The 20,534-nt window shown below is 36.3% G+C and overlaps 1 protein-coding gene across 1 annotated transcript in view; it reads right to left on the bottom strand.

The window, feature by feature from the left end:
- Nucleotides 1-6,825: 6,825 nt before the first annotated feature.
- Nucleotides 6,826-20,534, bottom strand: part of LOC134542655 (DNA-directed RNA polymerase, mitochondrial) — a 115,256-nt gene continuing 101,547 nt past the window's right edge. Inside the window, exons 22-23 of the mRNA XM_063387074.1 lie at nt 18,074-18,165; nt 6,826-13,147 (exon numbers count right to left, since the gene is read on the bottom strand). Coding sequence (XP_063243144.1) covers nt 13,018-13,147; nt 18,074-18,165 — 222 coding nt within the window. The 3' untranslated portion in view covers nt 6,826-13,017. The remainder of the gene's footprint in view (nt 13,148-18,073; nt 18,166-20,534) is intronic.

Below are 20,534 nucleotides of genomic sequence, written 5' to 3'. Positions count from 1 at the left end.
AGTCGTGACAAGTTTACAAACATGTCACATTTATTTTACTATCTGACAAATACAGTAAAACACCGTTTTAACGAACTTCATTAGAGCGAACAATTCATTACTACGAACTATGCCTTTGGTCCCGTCAGACGTCCATATAACATAACGTAAAAAAATTTCACTAGTACGAATTTTCTCGCTCAAATTTTTAAAATATTTTATAAATATTCGTTTGAACGAACACTTTTCTTCCCGGCACGGTAAACGACAAACGGATAAAATCGTCGCCATTCACCCACAAACTGCCATCCTATTTATTTTGATACGCGCCATAGATGACTGCAATGGACTAGTTTTGAAATTAATGCACAAAACTGGTGTAGCGACTAAGCGCTGCATTGTGGTGTTCGCAGACATTACTCTTTGTTCTATGCTCGCACGACGTGTTTAACCGATGCGAAGTTCTACATCATAAAGTACGCGAAACCCCTTATTTACGTTACCCTTACTTAAGTTTTCCCGTTATTTACACTATATTCTTCAGGTCCCGTTTAGTCCAATACAATACTTTCACGCGAATTACGTCTCACAAATCGAATCCATCCCGCTATTTACGTCACGTAACAACCATAGTAGGCCTAAAAACATTGTGAAAAACGTAACGTTTATAGTCGGCAATGAACATTTTAAATCGCAAAATATACATATTTTATAACATGAAAAGTTGCTTTTATTTCTAAACATATAATAATTTAAGCCTAGGCGTGTAAAAGTCCGAGTAATTATAGCAGGAGACAATCTAAAATGTACTAGGGAAAAATGTAAACTCACGAATGTATAAACGTACCGGGAATATTACGACTTTACTAGGCTGCTTGTAAGTTGTGATACTATATTTATGTCACAACTTAGCCGAAATACTGGTACGAGACAAACTTCACAAGATAAAATGAGCGGAGTTTTGGTAACTGTTTTATACGTATTTTAAAATTTCGGAAATATTGTACAGTTGACGCATATTTTTTTAAACTAACCATTTATTTCTGGGGATCGTAAATTAATTATTAATATCAAGACATCAAGATGAACGTAAACTTGAACATGTCACGGCAGCGAGAAAACTGGTGCGTATACCAATAAACTGGTATTAGAACTGGATAAAACTGGTACACGGGAGGTGGAGCTTATATTTTTTTCCGCTAAGCTCGCATCTATTGGTTGGCTGCTGATGGAACGTCACGAGTCTGGGCGGAGCGTTGAGTGAGTTATACTGCGCATGCGCAGCTCAGAGAACAGAGAGAGCCAGCAGGCGGCTACGCCGCGCCGTAACAACAGCTGATTGAGTACAATGACCTTTCTCCGCGCACGGCGCGCTATCGACGGTAAATTTACAATTTGCGGCCCTTTTTTTTTAACTTTTTTACTGTGGTGCAATGCGTATGTGTAATGTAGCCTGTATTTATTACGAACGCTGCAGGATGCGACTGTATTTTAATTAAATTTAACGTATTTCTTACTTTTCCCTTTATTTACACTTTCCCGCTTTTTACACTTCTTTACTTTGTCCCCATGAAAAGTGCAAATAAGGGGTTTTGCTATTGCCACACACATCTCTGGTCGTTTCCTTGTTTATTGTTTGAGAAACGTGGCTATACTACGAGTATAACTTATTGTTACATGTGTCGGGTCCATTTGTTTTTATAGTTTAAAAAACAGTACCTACTACTGAACATGACTTCTAGGAAACTAAAGGCGATTGATGTGAAAATGAAACTTGAAATGTTAAAAGCAGTAGACGATGGAAATAAAAAGACTGATGTGGCTAAAAAGTTCGGTATCTCAAAATCAACATTATCGACAATTCTCACCCAGCGATCCAGTTTGGAAGACAATAAACATCTAATGTCACAAGATCGAAAACGTTTGCGTACCGCCCGCTACGATGCTCTTGAAAAGACATTGTTCGACTGGTTGATGCATTCACGGGCATCAAACATTCCCATTGGTGGGGACATTCTCCAACAAAAGGCACAGGAAGAGGCCTTAAAATTACAAATTACCGACTTTAAAGCTTCTGGTGGCTGGCTTCACCGATTCAAGGCACGTTGGAATTTAAGTACGCTTAAAGTGTGTGGAGAAGCTGCAGCAGTAAATGTTGAAGTTCAAGACAAGTGGAAGGAAGAACTTGAATTGCTGTTATCAGGATATGATGAAAAAGACATTTTCAATGCCGACGAAGCAGGCATTTTTTACAATCTGCTTCCTGACAGAACACTGGAGGTGAAAGGAGAAACATGCCACGGAGGCAAAAAGAGCAAGGAACGCTTTACTGTGCTGCTGTGTGTTAACAGTAATGGTTCCGAAAAGCTGACACCACTTATTATTGGTAAATATGGAAAACCTAGATGCTTCAAAAACATTAAACATCTTCCTTGCAAGTATAAAAACAACAAAAATTCATGGATGACAGCATCCCTTTTTCAAGAATGGATACAAAGTTTTGATGCCAAGATGGGGGTACAGAACAGAAAAGTTCTGTTGTTTATTGACCACTGTCCTGCCCACAACGTTAACCTTTCACTTAGAAATGTTAAAGTGCTCTTTTTCCCACCCAACTGTACCAGTGCTTTGCAGCCCCTAGATCAAGGGATTATTGCACAAGTTAAAAGGGACTACAAGAAGCAACTTGTGCAATACCTTCTATGGAAGGTGGAGAGTGGGAAAGACTCCAGCGAATTGAAGTGGAACATTCTTCAGGCCATGCACAGGCTGTGTTTGGCCTGGGATAGAGTCAAGCCTTCCACAATTGCGAATTGTTATAGGAAGGCAGGATTTCCTATCAAGACTGAACATCCTCACGATGAAGAATCAGATGACTGTGATGAACCTCGTTGGGCTGAAGTTCAGAAAAGGTTTGATGTTCCTCAGTCTTCTTTCGGTGATTTTGTTGGCATAGATAATCACATAGCCACTTGCCCTGCAGTGTCAGAGGAGGTTGGCCAACCGGAAGAGGAGAGCTGCCCACCAAATGAAGATGCTGATGACTGTGACAGTGAAACCGAAGTTAAACGTCCTCGGCGAGAAGAAGTCTGTAATGCACTAAATGTGTTGGAAAGACTCTTTATGACAACTGAAAAGCTTGTACATCACCTGCCCGTCTTAAGAAACATTGAAACAGATGTGGCCAATGAACTTAACAACATTAAAAAACAGTCACGTATACAGGATTTTTTCTCAATAATTTAAAAATGTAAAAATTTTTTTCCTAACTTTTAAATTTTATATTTTTGATTTATTGCAGCATTTTTGCAAACAGCTTGTCTTGATTCCAAAGGTAGGCTTACTGTTTTGGCAAACAACTTACGTATTTCTGTATAGTACATATACATACTAGTATGTATGTATGTATGTATGTAGTATGTATCTTGATCCCAAAGTATAGCTGTTAAAGTAATTGATGCTTGTACCACTCATATTGGTATTAGATTTTCTACTTTGTTAATTTAACAAGATCGAGTTATGTTAAAAAACCCAAATCAGGCAATCATTGTGATTTCGGTATAAAGAACTTCATTATAACAAACTGCCATAATTTTGGTCCCTTCATGTTCTTTATAATGAAGCTCTACTGTACTAGTAGGCACTACCGTATTTATTTCCGAATCGCTAGGACAGTTTTATTGTAACTTTTGTTTCGTCAGTTGTTGGGGTATCTGTCTGGGAAAGGGGTGGTGATGGTTTGAGTTTAATCCCAAATTTATTTTCTAAAAAAGTTGACAGGTTTCTTTAAATGAAAAAAGTATAGTTTTCCAGCGACTATTTCGTTTGAGGCGTACGTGCGTTGCCGCACTCCTGCTTTTTTTGTGAGGAATTAAATCGTCGTACTACACTAGCGGCGCCTGTTAGCAACATCCCGAACCAACATGGCCGCCAGCAGACAGCCCGCGTCGACAATAGATAGCAGCACAATGCTGCGTCGGCCGCGGGCCAAGTCGAGTAATCGATTGCGGGCTGAGATGCTATACTTAAGTGGCGTGGTAGGGTATTCTGGTTATTTTGACGCAATCGAATCTGCTCACATAAATTAAGATTTCGTTAATATAACCTGTTATTTTCCAATTATACAGGTTTAAACACAATTTTTATGCTATTTTCGGTTAATTTTTATTTTTTTGGGGCCAAAATTTGTCCAATTCGGTTATAGTGAGGATCAAACCCGGAACCGTGACACCTCGCTATAACGGGACTCAAGTGTACATAAAAAGAAGTATGTTGCTGTAGAAGACACATGCAAATGTTTTGCTGGGCACCAGCATACATCAGTACCTCAACCTGAAAGCACCCAACAGTAAACCTTAAACTGATTTTATAGTCTAACTAGAAGTCACAGACTGAAAGAGCAGATTCAAGTTTCACAAGCAGATATGATCTTCAAACCAAAGCAACAGAAATGCGCTTTTGCATGGCACAACCAAATCATACTGTTGAATGTATTTTTTTTGTTGTTATCTTTACAATCTTTACATTTAAGAAATTCGCTTCTTGCACGAGCTCAAAACAAGCTTGACACAATTCATCTCATTATATTGACACAATGTTGTATACCTTCACCATGATATCCAAATTGAACCCATTAACCTAGTGTGGTACATAATTCATCATTGATTATAATATTGATTCATTCTTTCATATATTTGTTCATTTATTGATTCATTACTTGCTTCATTTGATTCATTTCATAATACATATTGATTCATTAATCTAGTTATTCTGTTATTGATTTATGCATTTAACCATTGATTAAATTTTTGACATGACGTCTAATAAATCAATGAATGCTGGCTGCACGAATGAAAAAGTGTCCCGTAATGCACATTGTCCCACTACGATGTGTCCCGTTACGCTCATTGTACGCTTGCGCCGCATCTCTCTTCCACTCGATTGGAACAACCATCGATTTGACTTTTCAATCATGTTTTAGTCGTTTGAATTATTAATATTATGTAATTTAACGATCGTCCACCGATTTTCAGCACAATCGGTACGGTTATTTAATTATATTCTTGGCACATCAAAGAATCATTTGTTGGGTATACTTATTGGAAAAAAATTATTACCTACTGAAGTAAAAAAATCTGTAATCATTGAGTAAGGAGGAATTAATAGTTTACTTTAAATACCCAATATTTCAGAAACAATCCTCACATTTACAAGTAGGTACTCTACAACTGCTGAAGAGCACATTTCCTTCCTACCACTAGCAGCCGAGTGCACTGACAATCATTCCCTCACTTCCAGAGGCTGCTGAGTGGCCACTGAGGATTGATGCTTTGGTTTTTATATTGAGATACAAAACTGAAACATATTTTGATGAAAAATAGAGTATATTCCTTGAATTCCTTACCATGTAAACAACATAATTTCTTCACACAGAGCAGACAATGACAGACACTGCTGACAATAGCTTTCCTAAATGGATTTCCCCTGCTAAGTAAAAATTCTTTCAGAATATTTTGTGCTGTTTGTATCCAAACAAATCCAGGTGGCTCCAGTCCACTATCATGACTACATAAGTAATCTGTGAGAAACTGCAAACTATAAACCTAAGAAGCACATTTACATCAGTCCACAGTGGGATGGAAATGGAATTTCACTATTATTTACTTCCCAATGTCCTAGCAGCCAGCCTCTCGAAGTTCACCTTGAATTCAGCCAGATTGTATCTGCACCCAGGAGTCTAGGCGCAGTGAGGTGGGGTCTCAAGTTTGACTGGCTCTAGTATAATTACTACCTACTGTATGTGTGCTTATACTTAGTTTATACAATTTAAATACATATTACTATGATGTCATTGCTCCCAATAGTGTAAGTGTTGTCCGAGCAAGCTTGGTGGTGAGAGGTGTAGTTCCTGATAGCTCTGCAGCGAGACGGGTATGGCTGGAAGCCAGTTGCGAGGGCTTTCATGCATGGGCGTTTGATGGGAGGTGGCCAATCAGACTCGGTGAGCGAGTGCCGGGTGCAAGCAAGCAAAAAGCACCCTGTGGTTTAGTGGTTGCGGTGGCAGAGACGACACTAGTGGGAACCACAACGCCTCCGAGTGTTCGGAGGCCACCCAAGGACGTTGCATGACCGGCAGCTCCCGAAGGTGGTGTTTTAGGTCTCCAGCGACAATGCTGTGGCTCGCTAGGCTTGCAAACCGCCTGGTAAGGTGCAATCGAGACACCACGTAAGCATTCCTCGATTAGATTGTACTCTCCGATCGGACACTTCCCAACTCTACATTTGATAAAGCATTGCATGCCGATGCAAAAATTGAAATTGTGCATGAATTATGTAACAATTTTTTAGGAAAGGTGGAAAAACTGCACGATCAAAATTTGTTGATAGGAACTCTGAGACTCGCTATGAGATTTGGACTAATCTTATTTAAAGCATAGTTTAAATTTTAAGTATCATAATGATCTAATCTTCAGGGGCCCCTCATCATTTATGTTATCATGAGTCATATAACTGATTGTATGATTCAGTGTGCCCACAGTACATAAAGAATTACTTAAGCCATCCCAACTCCCATGTGTAAATACTACTGTGCTGTGTTTTATAATTAAAGTTAATATTAACATATTAAGTGTTTTCAGTATGTGGTGTAAACACCACAGGTTGCAACTGAAATTTTTTTTTTTTAATAGAATAATTTAATATGTATTGTTAAACTTGGTTCCAACCAAATATAATAATAATAATTAAAAAGATTAATTATTTTTCTAAAAGATGTCATAGTATGAGATAGTAGCTTTAATTTGGTCAATTAAGGTACTCATTGGCTTAAAGCAGTGAAGGAACATATTAAAATTCAATAACAAATTTACTAACAAAATTTTTTACAGTCATTTAAATACACTTGTAGACACAGAATCATTTGATGATTTAACAAAAAGCTGAATTATATTTATGACACAAAAACAAGTGCTGAGAATTTAAGGTAAAACCATTCTGAACAGAAATTTATCATGAAATAAAAACAAACAAATATGACACCATTTTACAAAAGTCAATAACCAAAAAACCAAAAAGAAACATGAAAATACATGTGTTAAAACTGAAAATCATCCATTCTTTAGGCACAAACACTTACTTTCTTCTAGAATTCATAGTTTCACAACCTCACAAGTATTGAATGTAACAAATTTAATTCACACTAGCAAAAAGAATACTAAAATTACACAGAAAAAATTGCAAATAATTCTACACAACTCTAGATTCTGTGAACTTTAATTGTTCCTGGAAAAATTTTGTCTTTTACCTCAACCCCCTAAAAACACTTTTTTTTTTTTTTTTTTTACTTTAGGTCAGTTTTCAAACTTCTAAAATAACTATGCAGATTCATTTAACTATCATTTTATTTCAAAAGGCAGATGCCGTGCGAGATGACACCATGTGAATGAAACCAAAACAAGTCCAAACACATCAGACCATGTACGTGTTAATGGGCGTGCACAAAGTTGGTATTCAGTGGCAAAGGTTTTAATACTGAAACGTTAGTGTATTATTGCAATCCAATTACCTAGTTCTCATGACTTTAAATATCTGCAACACAGAGGTGAAGAAGATTTGGGTGCCATGGATGTAGGAAAGAAGCAAATGGAAGGCTGTGACATGCGGTGGGACGGCAGACTGGCCAGCCGAACCTAAACTATTCTTCAGTGACAAACCTGCACCATGCCATTCTAGTGGGTTTCATGCTCTACCCTCCCCTCCCTCTGATGGCAGAAATGCTTGCTCAACTGCCATGCTGCCCTGCTTGCCTGGTAGCTAGCCACCAGCACTACTTTACATCATGGCCACCACAACGCACCCAACCAGCCGAGTTGGGACTTGAGACTTTTGAGTTTCTACCTACAAATGACCTGTCGGTTAACTTGTGAACATTTAATGTAAACCTGTTGATGCTGTTCGTGCCTTGCCTCTTGCATCAACCTCTGCATAAGTGGGTGCTGTTTAAACAGCCACTGGTAAACCCTGAGAGTTGGCAGCAGTGCAAGTGCATCAACGGCGTTATCTACAGTGAACTAGTTGTTGTGCATATTTTCATGGTTTATTAGGTTATCAAAACGTAATTTAAAAAAAAAATACTTTTGAGTAGTGTGACTGATCTTAATAGCTTTTGAATTTTAGCACCAAAATATACTTTAAAATAATTAGTTTACTCTTTATTTATTTTCTTAATTGATAATTTTTAGTATTTAAGGATTTTATTTATTTATCTTTAATATTCACATTGCTTATGAGTGTTCATAAATAGTGTCTTTGTTATTGTGTAGAATATAAGTGGTTTGAAACAGGTTCGACACGAGCGGTAACATGTGACATCACTAGGTCTGCGAGACCTAACCTACCCCAGATAGCTACCGCTGGCCAGACAGAGCAGACGTGACTATACTCTGTTTTGTTTTTGGTCAATGGGCGGCGAAGTGGTGTGGACCGGCCATCCCAGCCTAGTTGACGGCTTCTACCTGCTTTATAAGTAGAGTATGTAAACTGCAGCAAGTGAAATAAATATGGAAGATTGTCAAGGATGTGTTGCTCACTGTAAACAAGGATTGAAGCATGTGGGATGCTATATAGCCTACAATAATTACATTTCACAGCATGCCCGACGTCAAGAGCAGTCCAGGTCTCTGTGTGAGCGACGTTACAGGGAAATAGGTGGGCGACATCACGCCCTGGGTGAGAGTCTGATGCCTGGTGCGTGTGTCCTGTCACATGGAGGCTGCAACAACCCAGTTCACTGCCTCTCCCACTTGTTATACTGTTTAATTAACAATTTATTACGTTGTCTTATGTTCAGAACTATGGTTGGGTTGTCTGATATCATTTCAGTAACAACTTTTTATTCCTTCTAAGAAGTATTACTGTCTTTGCCAAATATTTTATGAATGTAATTTACATTGTTTCATGCGTTTTAAGGTGTTTGACGATTTGCTTGCTTTATGGTGAATAAGCCCCTAGGCATTATTTTTATCTGTTTGTGTATTTACATTTGTTTTATGTGCATTCATATATTTAAGTATTGCTTGTTATGTTTTTAATTGTAAACGATGGGTTCATGTAATTTTCTTTTGTAATTTTTTTCTTGCCACAATTCTTTGTTTGACCAAGCTGAAGCAATAGTTGCACTTAAGCATAAGAATGAGAGAAAGAGAGAGCGGCAGACAGACAGTATTGGCTGGTATTTTTTCAAGGTATTTTTGTGATTGGTTAAAAATTATGTCAGCAGACTTCGTGATTTTTTTCTTGTTGTAATCTGTCAAAACAGCCTCATTGCGAAGTGTAGAAAATTTGTATGCTGCTATGGTTTTGTGCTGTGTAGCCTCATTTGTTAGTCAGCATCTGTACTAGGTACCGAGAGGTCGTGTGTGGGGCGGTGGTTCACAATATATATATTAAAGTGAGCCTAATAGTAAATTACGCGTCTGTGGTCCGGGCGCTACTTTGTATAATAAACATTTTAAATCCTTTTGAATCTTCAAATAAAATTTTTGACCACAATTGTCGGTATTAGCCCACAACAAGGATCAAGTTAAATTCTTTGTTCCGAGGACTGAGTCCTTCGGCTGTACCATGAGTTCGTGTGCAACACGATACACAATTGCTTAACAGTATTTTCATATTCATCTTTCCGACCTGAGAACAGTCAACGTGTTGTTTTTTTTGGAGTCTGTGAAGAGAATATGTGCCAAAATTTATGTAGTCAACATGTACTTGCTTTTGTGGTCAGAAGATGGCAGCCATGATGACTGTGAAGTTTTGTCAAGTATTAATAAAAATACATTAATATCAGTTTATGTCGAGAGACATTATTTTTGTAACAAATCAACAACTGTAAAAAGTTATTTTTTTAACTTACATATTTTTTCAGCACCCAATTCATTTCTGCAAGTGTTAATGAAACATTTACGTCTACTTCTAGGCCAATTCTTTTGCTTGCCGGAAGGTCTGGAGAGCAATATGGTGCCCATCACAATTTGCACCACATATTCACTCCCTCGCTACACCTCTTGAATATCACTGTGATGAATGACTAAACTGAGCAGGTTTACATACAAACACATCTGTCAATGAGGACACTCCATAAATGTAAAAATAAATTCAATATTAAAGACACTCATGTGTCCGATTGCAGCTTTGTAAAAATTAATGCCACAGGAATGAAGTTGACACAATCATCTGCACCTGTTAGTGGAATATAAAATAAACTGCTGCAGAAAGTAAGTGGGGATAGTGTGAGTTGTTCTTGTTTGTCAGAGCAAGTTTTCAAAATAGCTTTCTCACGAGCCCAGCTGCAGCATAACCCTACGAGTCACGAGTTGGCAGTGCCACCACTATGTGGTTCACCAACCACGATCAAGCCGCAGCTTCCTGGACACTTGATCAGCTTTGAATTGTTCTCAGTTCTCCAGTAGCCAAGCATCTTTATAACTCACAATCCCAGGATGATAGGTACGTCACAACAGAATCAACAAGTTCCACCTGAATGTTGAATCCTCTCTACATAATTTTGCATTGCTACTGATAGAAGGTAGCTAAGTTTATCAAGTTTTATATTTTTTCACTCATGATAAAAAAAACACTTTCACATGGATGACACTCCTGGGAAGAGACAACAGAACTGTTAGGAAATACAATAGGGGTTTGATGGTAAGAGGTGGGTGATGGTGCAGTACTGTGATTGGTGGGCACTAGGCTTCTGTGAGTACTGCTTCTTAACTTAAGAGGAAAAAAAATATTAAATTATTCACAGATATAAAATATTTTTCGAATTGAACTTTTTAACATGCAGTATAACTTTTCTTTTTATTCTACACTTCACAGGAGTAAAAAAAAAAATTGGTCCAAAATTTAGTAAAATGAAAAAGTGATACAGTATATACATAGAACCACAAAGGAAAAGTGTAGAGTGAAAGAAAAAAACCTCATGATGCATTTATAAAAAAATAAAATTTTAAATATGAAAATAGTTTTGTTGATCTGATTACATACATAAAAAAAAATTATTAGTAGAAACTTTAAATCACAATCACAGATTATTTGTACCATATAAAAACATTGTATATATAATGTTGAAGAAAAGAAATCTAAATTTTTCAACAAATTATCTTAGCTTCATACACTTTAACATTTTTTCAATCAAATTTTTTTTGAATGAGTCCCATGTGGTGTATCTGCTGTTAGTGAATAATAAAAAAAATGTATTTGAAATACTGAATATGAAATTATTCACGAATACTGAATAGCAAATAATTCTCCAATATAAACAATTTCTGGAATACTCGCAGCTCCCTAGAGAGCTGGAGGCGTGAAGTGGGTGGGTGCGAATGTGCAACCAAGCGACTCCCCTGCCGGCCAGCGACCTTGGGCAGTACAGCGCTCACCAAGAGAATCCCAGTGCAACACAGTTAGTGCCCTAGTTCATTGAAATTCTAGTTTTTCAAACAAATTTTTCATGGATCCCAAAGTAAGTTACTTTGAGAAGGTCGATATCACCCGGGAGACACAGAATCAAGAGTTTACTGTAATATTCTACAGTGACAAAATTTATATTTTCTATTATTATTTCTTAGAGTGAGTAACCACTTTGCGTGTCCCTGGCTTACATTTACAGTCATTAACTTAAGTAACAACACTTCCTTCCAAAAGATTTGGTTCATATAAGTATGAAGGCCATTGAGATTTCAGAAAAAAAAAAATCATTGAAATGACCTTTTTAAACAATCACAACTAAAACAAAAATTAAGTTTAGTAATACTGGCCAACAACTTACTTTATGTAAGTTACATACATACTGATTCCAACAAGGATTAATGAGATGTTATGCCTCTTTCAACTGGCAACCACCATATAACTAAACAACTGGGAACTCTAACAAGCCAGATTCTGACTAACAGAAAGCATGCATCCTTATAATATTAAACTATACAATTTTATTAGTCTCTTATTTCTTTATAGTGTATGTAATGTTGCTGCAAGTATAAAGGCTTTAATGTTAAGGAATAATTTTTTTAATTGATTTTAATCAACCTTTAGTTGCCACTAAAACCGCAAATTTCACAGTCAATAATGGCATTAAAATATATTGTTAAAATAAGTCTGCCTAAAATTCAATTTTTGAGTCATTCATTATTAATTTACAATCATAAAATCCCCAGACCAAAACAATCCTTCCTTCTAAATTTGAGTTAGATTGACAACTCTAATTACATCTGACATATAACATAAATTTGAACACCTAAAAAATCTTCATAAATATTTCAAATGTCGTTACCAAAACTTGCATACTTTACTTCACCATGTTTGCTTACAAGAGACCATTCTAATTTTTAAACAGCTTGACATCCAAATTTAATTTGTACTAATTTCATGTAAGCCAGCAAATATCTTCTTAAGTATATGAGTTAAAATACAATTGGTAACAAATAACATAAATAAATGTCATCATGCAACTAACAAAAAAAAATAGTAGGAACCTAGTGTTAAAAAATATGGATATAAAAATTTAATGCAACAGTAGACATAATAAATAGCTACATCAAAAGCATTTCAACATAAAACTCTTATAATGGTTAAAGGAGTAAAATTTGATATTATTACAAATTCTGAAACAAACTGTAATTAGGTTTTGAGTTTGAAATCACATTGTAATCAAAAACTAATTCCTTTAAGCTACATTTCATACAATAATAATGAATAGTAATTTTTTTTCACAAACATAGATTATGACTTCATGGTTTCAGCACTTGTTTTTGTGAATATCTGTGTCCTACGCAATGACAGTCGTGCAGTAGCATCAGGTTTTCGTGTAAATAATGGCAAAAGAACTGTGCAACAACACATAGACTGCCAGGGTTGGCACAAACGAACCATGCTCGAAACTTGCGAATGGCATCGCGTGCAGCTCACGCGAGTATCACAGACTGGAACTACTTGAGGCAGGAGCGACTCGCAGAGGCTAAGAGTTCAGGAGCCGGCCTGGATCCAGGTTCAACTGAAGAAATACACTGACTCCAGCACCTCCCTCACATCAAAGTCCCCTCTTCTCGGAACTTGGGCAAGGACTTTATTGACTCTCTGCTTGGCAGCGTCCACAACTGAACTATTATTTCTTATCTCACTGGAAAAAAAATAATCAAAGTTACGATTACTACAATGTCAATAATTATACAAGTTCAACCAAATACTATATAGCTCAATAGGGAACACACTGCCTGTTTAGCAGGTTGAAACACAGAAAAAAGCAAAAATACATTTCTTAAATAAAAATGCAAGCAGTATTCTAATCATTCTAGCCATTTTAAGATAATATGCAACTATCTGGGACCTACTTAAAACTACTTTGAAATATATACATACATTCACATACATATATATGTATATACTCCCCACATGTAGCAGAAACATCTCTCGACTGGCAGCGCTAGTTTTACTTTTATAAAAATTCTTAATTATAATCATATGGCCAGACTAATACGCATGCAAATAATTTCCACTTTGAGGGCTGATTACAGAGGTTGCCACCATTTAGGGTGGGTATCTGACATTGAGCTTATGAGCTTAACCCAAGTCAGCAAAATGAAACATGCTAATTACAAATTATATGATACATTATTACAGCCTAGAGGTCAGATCATTTATTTATCAAAAAAGTAAATAGGGCCGAATCCCAGCAGATCTGACTCATATCGTTTTGCAATGACTGGGAAAAACAATAGTCATTTACGTGAGCAAGAGGGTAATCTCCCCTATTACGTCATTCTATCGCTGCTCCATTCCCAACTCAAACAACTTCCCTCCTTGGAGAACACTGATGTAAGATCTGTCCTTGATGGACCACCCTCCGTCATCTACCAGTGTCAGGAGTAGCCCACGTTTGAGGTCGACAAAGGCTGTAGAAGAACTAGGGATGTGCGAATCCTTGATTTTCAGTTCGTTTCGAATCTGATTCGAATCCCTGGCAATATTTCAGATATGAATCCGATTCCGAATATTAAGCACAGAATAATTAAAAATAACTGATTAATTTAAAAATAATGTGTGTTCTCTTTTTTCTAACTGTAATTACTGGCAATTATTTATTACACTGAGATTGAAATTTTTATAATTATGTAAACTTAATTAATAATAAAAACTTTAAAATATGAAAACCAAAACATATTCGATTCTCCAACTCAATCGTAATAAACTGCACGCCACAGGGAAATCTCAGTTTTATAAACGTTTCAGCAAACGAAACCATTTTTTCTCCAATAAATAGGCAAGACTTTTTTTCTTGTAGGTATATAATTGTTTTTAGTTTATAGTTTGCTAAACGACGAAATTCGTAGTTACTAGTTATAGTTTAAGCTCTCGAAATTCTTTTAATGTCACTGTGTTAATTATTTAATTTACATATCTTTCTTTGATACATCATATTATAAATTTTAACGTAATAGTAACTTAATTTTATTTTTCACTGCTAGTATTTTTGAGCCGTATTAAATTAATTTATAACTTTTGTAAATATTCGTAATACTGTTCGAATCCATGTACGTACAACGATTCCGGGTTCGGGTAATTGTGGATTCGAACCTACCCGAAAATATCGGGAACTCGCACATCCCTAAGAAGAACTAATGTAAAACACAACATGCAAGAATTTTCTTCAATGGTGTATATATAGATGTATGTAGGGTATTCAGCTCAAACTCCAGTTTGATATTTGTCATAGCTAACAACCAGTACAAAAAATTTTTTTTCTATTATTATTAGAATTCCGTTTTTCGACTTGCCATTAATTTTGTGAACAATTTATTGGAGGCTGTACGGCAATGAATGTTTGACTGCCAAGGTCAAGATGCTGAGGCCACTTGATAATCTTCCTACCTCACACAAGTTGAGGGAAAATAGCCTGTGGTTGTAGATACTTGGGTTCACTTCACTAGTCCCTTGTTTCGACTTCTTTCTTGTTTCGAGGAAATTAGAGCACCTAGCTTAATGTTTAAGGTACTCGCTAAGAAAATATACATTTTCAAGCAACATTTACAGAGAGAAATTTAAAAAAAAATACTTGAAGGATGACTCTAAACTGTTCATTTTACATTGAAGAGGTTAGTGTCTCTTTTCACTAGGGTTATACTCATTTTGTCCTTGAATCTCATTACTTCCACGAACAAAGAAAGGGATGGTGATTCAAATAAAACAAAGCAAACCCTCTCTTTGTGTAAAAAATGACATTCGTATGTTGCATCTTCTTATGATCAGCCTCTTGGTGATACAGTGAAAGTACTTGAAATATGCTGTGGTGACGTCAGCCTTATGCATGGAGGGAGAATGCCTTGACCGTCCGTGACAAGAAGCAAGCGGACTTGATGCTGAGCTACAGTGAAAGAAAGACGGTAGGGTTCTGAAGACACCCAAGTGATTAGTTATAGAAGAGTTGACAAGTTCGTCAAGGAAGAGCTATTGGTAGGGGTAGTCAAATTTCGTTAATGACGAAATCGCGAAATTTTAAAAAAATCACTTGCACATGATGTGTAATACAAATAACCTTACTTGGTAGTGATAAGACGTTAATATACTGCATTTCGTTTTAACGAAATTTGCTGTGATGCGCGAAATCCGTAGTTTTTCACGAAATATGACGAAATCGCGATATTCGCGCGAAATTAACCTTTTTTATCGCGAAAAATCACGTTGAATCATTCTGGAACTTCCACAAAACGTTTATTATTCCAAGAGGTTATATGTGAGACGCCATCTTTGCTTTTGTTTTTCTCTAGCACCCATAGAGTAGAGTGTGGCAATAAACATTATCACTTTAGCTACTGGTGGACAAATCACAGATAGCGTTGGTAGTTACGAGTGTCGAAATGTTCTATGATTTTGTTTTCACGAGTGCGTGTCTGTCGAGTTTAAGTTCTTTATTTCCGAGTGGATGCAATATCCAATATGTCTCTCTTCCGCATCTATGATCGTTTTCCGTTGAAAGTTTGTGTCATTTTGGTCATATTACCGTGGTCACTGGATAAACGTATAAAATGCCGAAAGTTGTGTTTTCGAAAGAGCTAAATAATATGACGACGAAGGATTTTACGTATTCAGTAAAGAAAAAGGCATCATGATGTGCAAGTTCTGTAATGTGCAAGTCGACTGGAAAATAAAATACACGTGTGAAAAACACTGTAAATTTCGATCATCGCACAAGGTGAACAAAGCATCGGGTTCTGGAACTAAGCGTCAAGTTACTCTAGAACCATATATTTCACGAATGAAAATTATTACATCCAGACGTACGCCTACTCAGTCTCCGTCGTCGCACACGTTCCTACGAGACGTAGAAGGCCATAAAACGACAAAAATTACATTATTTTGCCGACCGCAAATGCGTCTGGTGACGCAATCGTCGATAGGCCTTAACTCAATCTTTGTTCCTTTCTCTGAATCGGCCAAACGCAGTCCAGAAAAATAGCGTCACTTCCATATTAGCCAATCAAATCATAACTTTCAAAATGCTAATTGTTGTATTTGGGCGTCCTAGCCGAGGCGACTATTTATTTTCGTAGTTGTCACGGCAATGCACGAAAATAAATGCCGGCCAAGAGTGCCAACATGTACATGAACAAATACCGCACACGCAGTTGAGGCGGTGAAAAACGTAAACAAAAAAAAAAAAACAATACTCTGTACTGTTGAATAAGTACAGTGTTTTGGTGGGGACTAGTTTGCAGGAAATATATAATAGCTAATTTTCAGAGATAGGTAGTCAAAATGGACTTGAGCCACTAACGTTTATGATCAGTTTCCGATTTTTTTGTATGTAATCTTGAGAATTTTAATTACAAATGCAGCGTGCTAAATTTTAGATGTGAATGTACTTCAAAACATTGTTTTTGATAAATTTCGACCAAATAAAACAATTATTCCATCAAACATATACATGTGTATAAAATTATAATGACGAAATAGTTATTTTTTCTAACTAAACAATTTTTTTTTCACCGAAATTTGGCACCGAAATAACTCTTTTTATTCACCGAAATGGGCCTTTTTTATTTACCATTTTTCATTGGCCCTAGCTATTGGGATATAGCAGAACATCAATTGGTCAGGGGGGCAAAGGAAGATATTCCCAATGGAATCAAGGACTGGCTAGTACAGACACATTCTTATTTGCTGTATAAATTGCAGTCAGAGAAGATTACTTAAGAGGACAAACAACAATGGGAATGACGACTGCACAGTGCATTGGAACACGTCTGGAGCGATATCTTGGAAGCACAGACAACAATCAGCTCCAATGTAGTTGCAAACCATCTTAAGGTGTCTTAAGGTGTCTGATGCATATCAAAACAGAGAACTTAAAAGTATAAAAGTAACAAAGGTGTGAGTTTTGGACTGTTTAAACTAAAATTCTGAGGCTTGTATATTTGGAACAACATATCTGTCAAGGATAATTGAGTGGCATCACATTGGACTATTCACTTTGCCTCAGTTCAGTTCACGCTCATTGGGTATAGGGCAACAATTTGTTATGTTTTTCACTGCCATTGGGCTTACCATCAGCATTTAATGAAAAAAATAACAAGCTACCATCACCAGAGATAAGTATTTTGACCATTTCCAAGACAAGAATGAAGAACTTGCATAGTATCACAGCTTAAGGCCACACTCAGCTTGTAGCCGCAACAGAGTCACTACCAAGCATACTGGCTTGCATTGCAGCAGCCTGATAGCCTCTGTTACCGAGTGTGCTTTAGTTGCTTCCCTCACACTGTCGTGCCACAAAACATTCACATGTCGTACTTAAACATGCATGTGGAAGAAGAGTATGATGATTAAGCTCTTAGGATTAAAAATTACGTAATAGGAATAGCGATGATGTAGAGTCAACAAAATATGGAAATGATTGATTACACGGACTTAAAAAAGAAGTTAGAAAATAGTATAGAAAACATTCATAAAATTGTAACTACATGCTCGTACCAGTTTCATTTTAAATTACAAAGAACTGCAAAAACTATTACAATCTAAAGAGTCTTGAGGGTTAAGTGAAAATTCCCACCTTTCACTGTAGCTGTACTTGTCAACAAGAAAGCGGGAAAGGTCCTCCAGGATTGGTTGAGAGTGCAGCGCAATAAACTGCTCCCTGCATATCTGAAATACAGAGCCAATGCATTATAGTCTCCCGATATCACTACTTCGTAGAAAGAACTTGTATTTATTAAAATTAGGGGTGGTAAATTAATCCTCAATTACCAATTATACTATCAAATATTAAGCTTTTGAAAGATATTACCTTTGATGGAAACGGTTAAGGAATACATTATCTATCTCCACAGAAGCTATCAAAGAAATGACTGTATCTACAACCAGCTACATGCTCTGATTTTTTTCTTTTTAACCATTTCAGAACATTTGACGAAAAAGACATTGCTTGTATCTCAAACCCAAAAATATGTTTTTCTTGTTTAAAATTTGAAAATAAAAATTAAATGGGTTGAATATTTCTTCAAAACTTACATTACTGTGTTTTTGCTGTATATTATTTTATTCTGTTCTTGAGATTGGGCTGTATTCAGATTCAAGGCATGCTTTTAAGACTCAGTTTCGGATACAGATATGAGAAAAAGTGAAGTCAACCCATCACTAATTACAATAAACTAACAATTATTATTGAAAATACAGCCACAGATAATAATACATGTACACAATGTTACCGTGTACCAAAAAAATTCTCTAAGTCCAATATTAATTTTTTTTTGCAAAAGCAAAATAAAGGAAAAAAGAGCATACAAATTTATTGCACACTATCATGTGGCGTCACTTCCGAAGGACACAAATGGGGCCAAGAAAAAATACTACAGGACATCATCAGAATGGCCAAACAGTAGAGGAATTCAAGTTGACATTAAACACAAACTAAATAAAGACACAAAACAACAATAAACCATTCAAGATCAAGAATACCAACAGAAACTATTCTCAAGCACCACCAGAAAGAAGGTAAGATAACAGGTGGGCATGGCCCACCAGCCCTGAAGGTCCCAGGCAACTTACTAGAAGAAATGCTGGTTGAGAAGTTCATAAGACAGCAAAATTGTTTTTTTAAGATTGAAAGAAAAAAATGTGTTGAATTCCTGAACAACTATACTAATAACACATCTGAGCAAGGAAAAAATTCCTAATATTGCAAGGATTAATTTAAAAATAAAGGAAATAGGTTTTAACATTATTTGAAACTTTAGATGATAATATGTTATAGGTATATGAATGTATATATTAGTGATCTGTCGATCCATTTTTTTCCCCTCATCTTTTTTTTCCAGTTCTCAGTTCTTAAAAATCGGTTCTTGATTCTCAGTTTTAGGTTAAACTCCATACAATTTCCAGTCACACCCAAGATTCAATATGTATGTCCTAATAAATTGTGTGTTAATTTGTTACAATAAATTATCCGCGGCACAATTTACCCTAATCCGACCACAAACAAATCACCCAGCCGCTAGGTAGCACAGTTGCTTCACATGTCACTAGATGGCTGGAGCAACCTGTACCTACAACCTGTGTGCTGCAACATATAGCAATACGTACATATAAATAACATTTATTTGCTAAGTGAGTATTTAATTTAGGCACACTAATAAAAAATTGCTCGAGAAACATGTAAAATTTGTTCATAAGGATTAAGTAGATTATAATAAATAAATTATAAAAACTAATATGGTAGTAGTAACACACCTAAGCAATTGCAAGTTATGTATGTGTTATAATGGCTGAGAGACATAACTAAGGTATGTTAAAAGAGTTTATTAGCACCACAAGATTTGTTGGTTGAATTATAACATTGTAATTGATGCAGGTCTTGAAGAGTAGTAGCAACTACCTAAAGTTAACGAGTATTAGCCCACTATAGATCAAGGCAGTTTATTTTTAAGATAAGTTTTAAAAGTATATATTTGCTTTAGTAATCTTAAATTAATGTTTGAAGTCTAGCCTCAAAACTAGGGATGGGGCGACCGAATCCAATATCCGCCGAATCCGCCGAATCCTAGGGATTCGAAGATTCGGCGGGTCTGATATAGGATTCGTCAAAGGATTCGGTTTTTTACTATTTACGGGGAAAAAAATACAGTAAAACTCGCTTACGAGGTTCCGCATGGTAAGTTTTTCCGTATAAAGCGTTTAAATTGCTCGAGGTCTCATTATTTACGCCATTAAATGTGTGATATAAAGTCCGTTAAAATTTTTTCTGAAACTTCCTGTCTCAAATAACGGCGCTAGGGATGGGTAGTTCGCGAACTACCAGTTCATTTGGAACTGTTCTGACGAGCGAACTAGGTGACTAGTTCGTTGTCACCAAAAACAATCGTTCTTTCGTTCTTTGCGTGTTTCTCTTCTCCTACTATGTTTGGTCCTTACTGCGCATGCGCGAAAGATCCCTAGGTGACTAGTTCATCCTGGGACCGCTACTGCTCTGATACAAAAGTATCGGATACTTGTAACTAGGTCATTACTGTATCAGT

The sequence above is a fragment of the Bacillus rossius genome (assembly GCF_032445375.1).
Source record: "Bacillus rossius redtenbacheri isolate Brsri chromosome 9 unlocalized genomic scaffold, Brsri_v3 Brsri_v3_scf9_1, whole genome shotgun sequence".
NCBI lineage: Eukaryota > Metazoa > Arthropoda > Insecta > Phasmatodea > Bacillidae > Bacillus > Bacillus rossius.
This window is presented reverse-complemented; position numbering and strand designations above follow the sequence as displayed.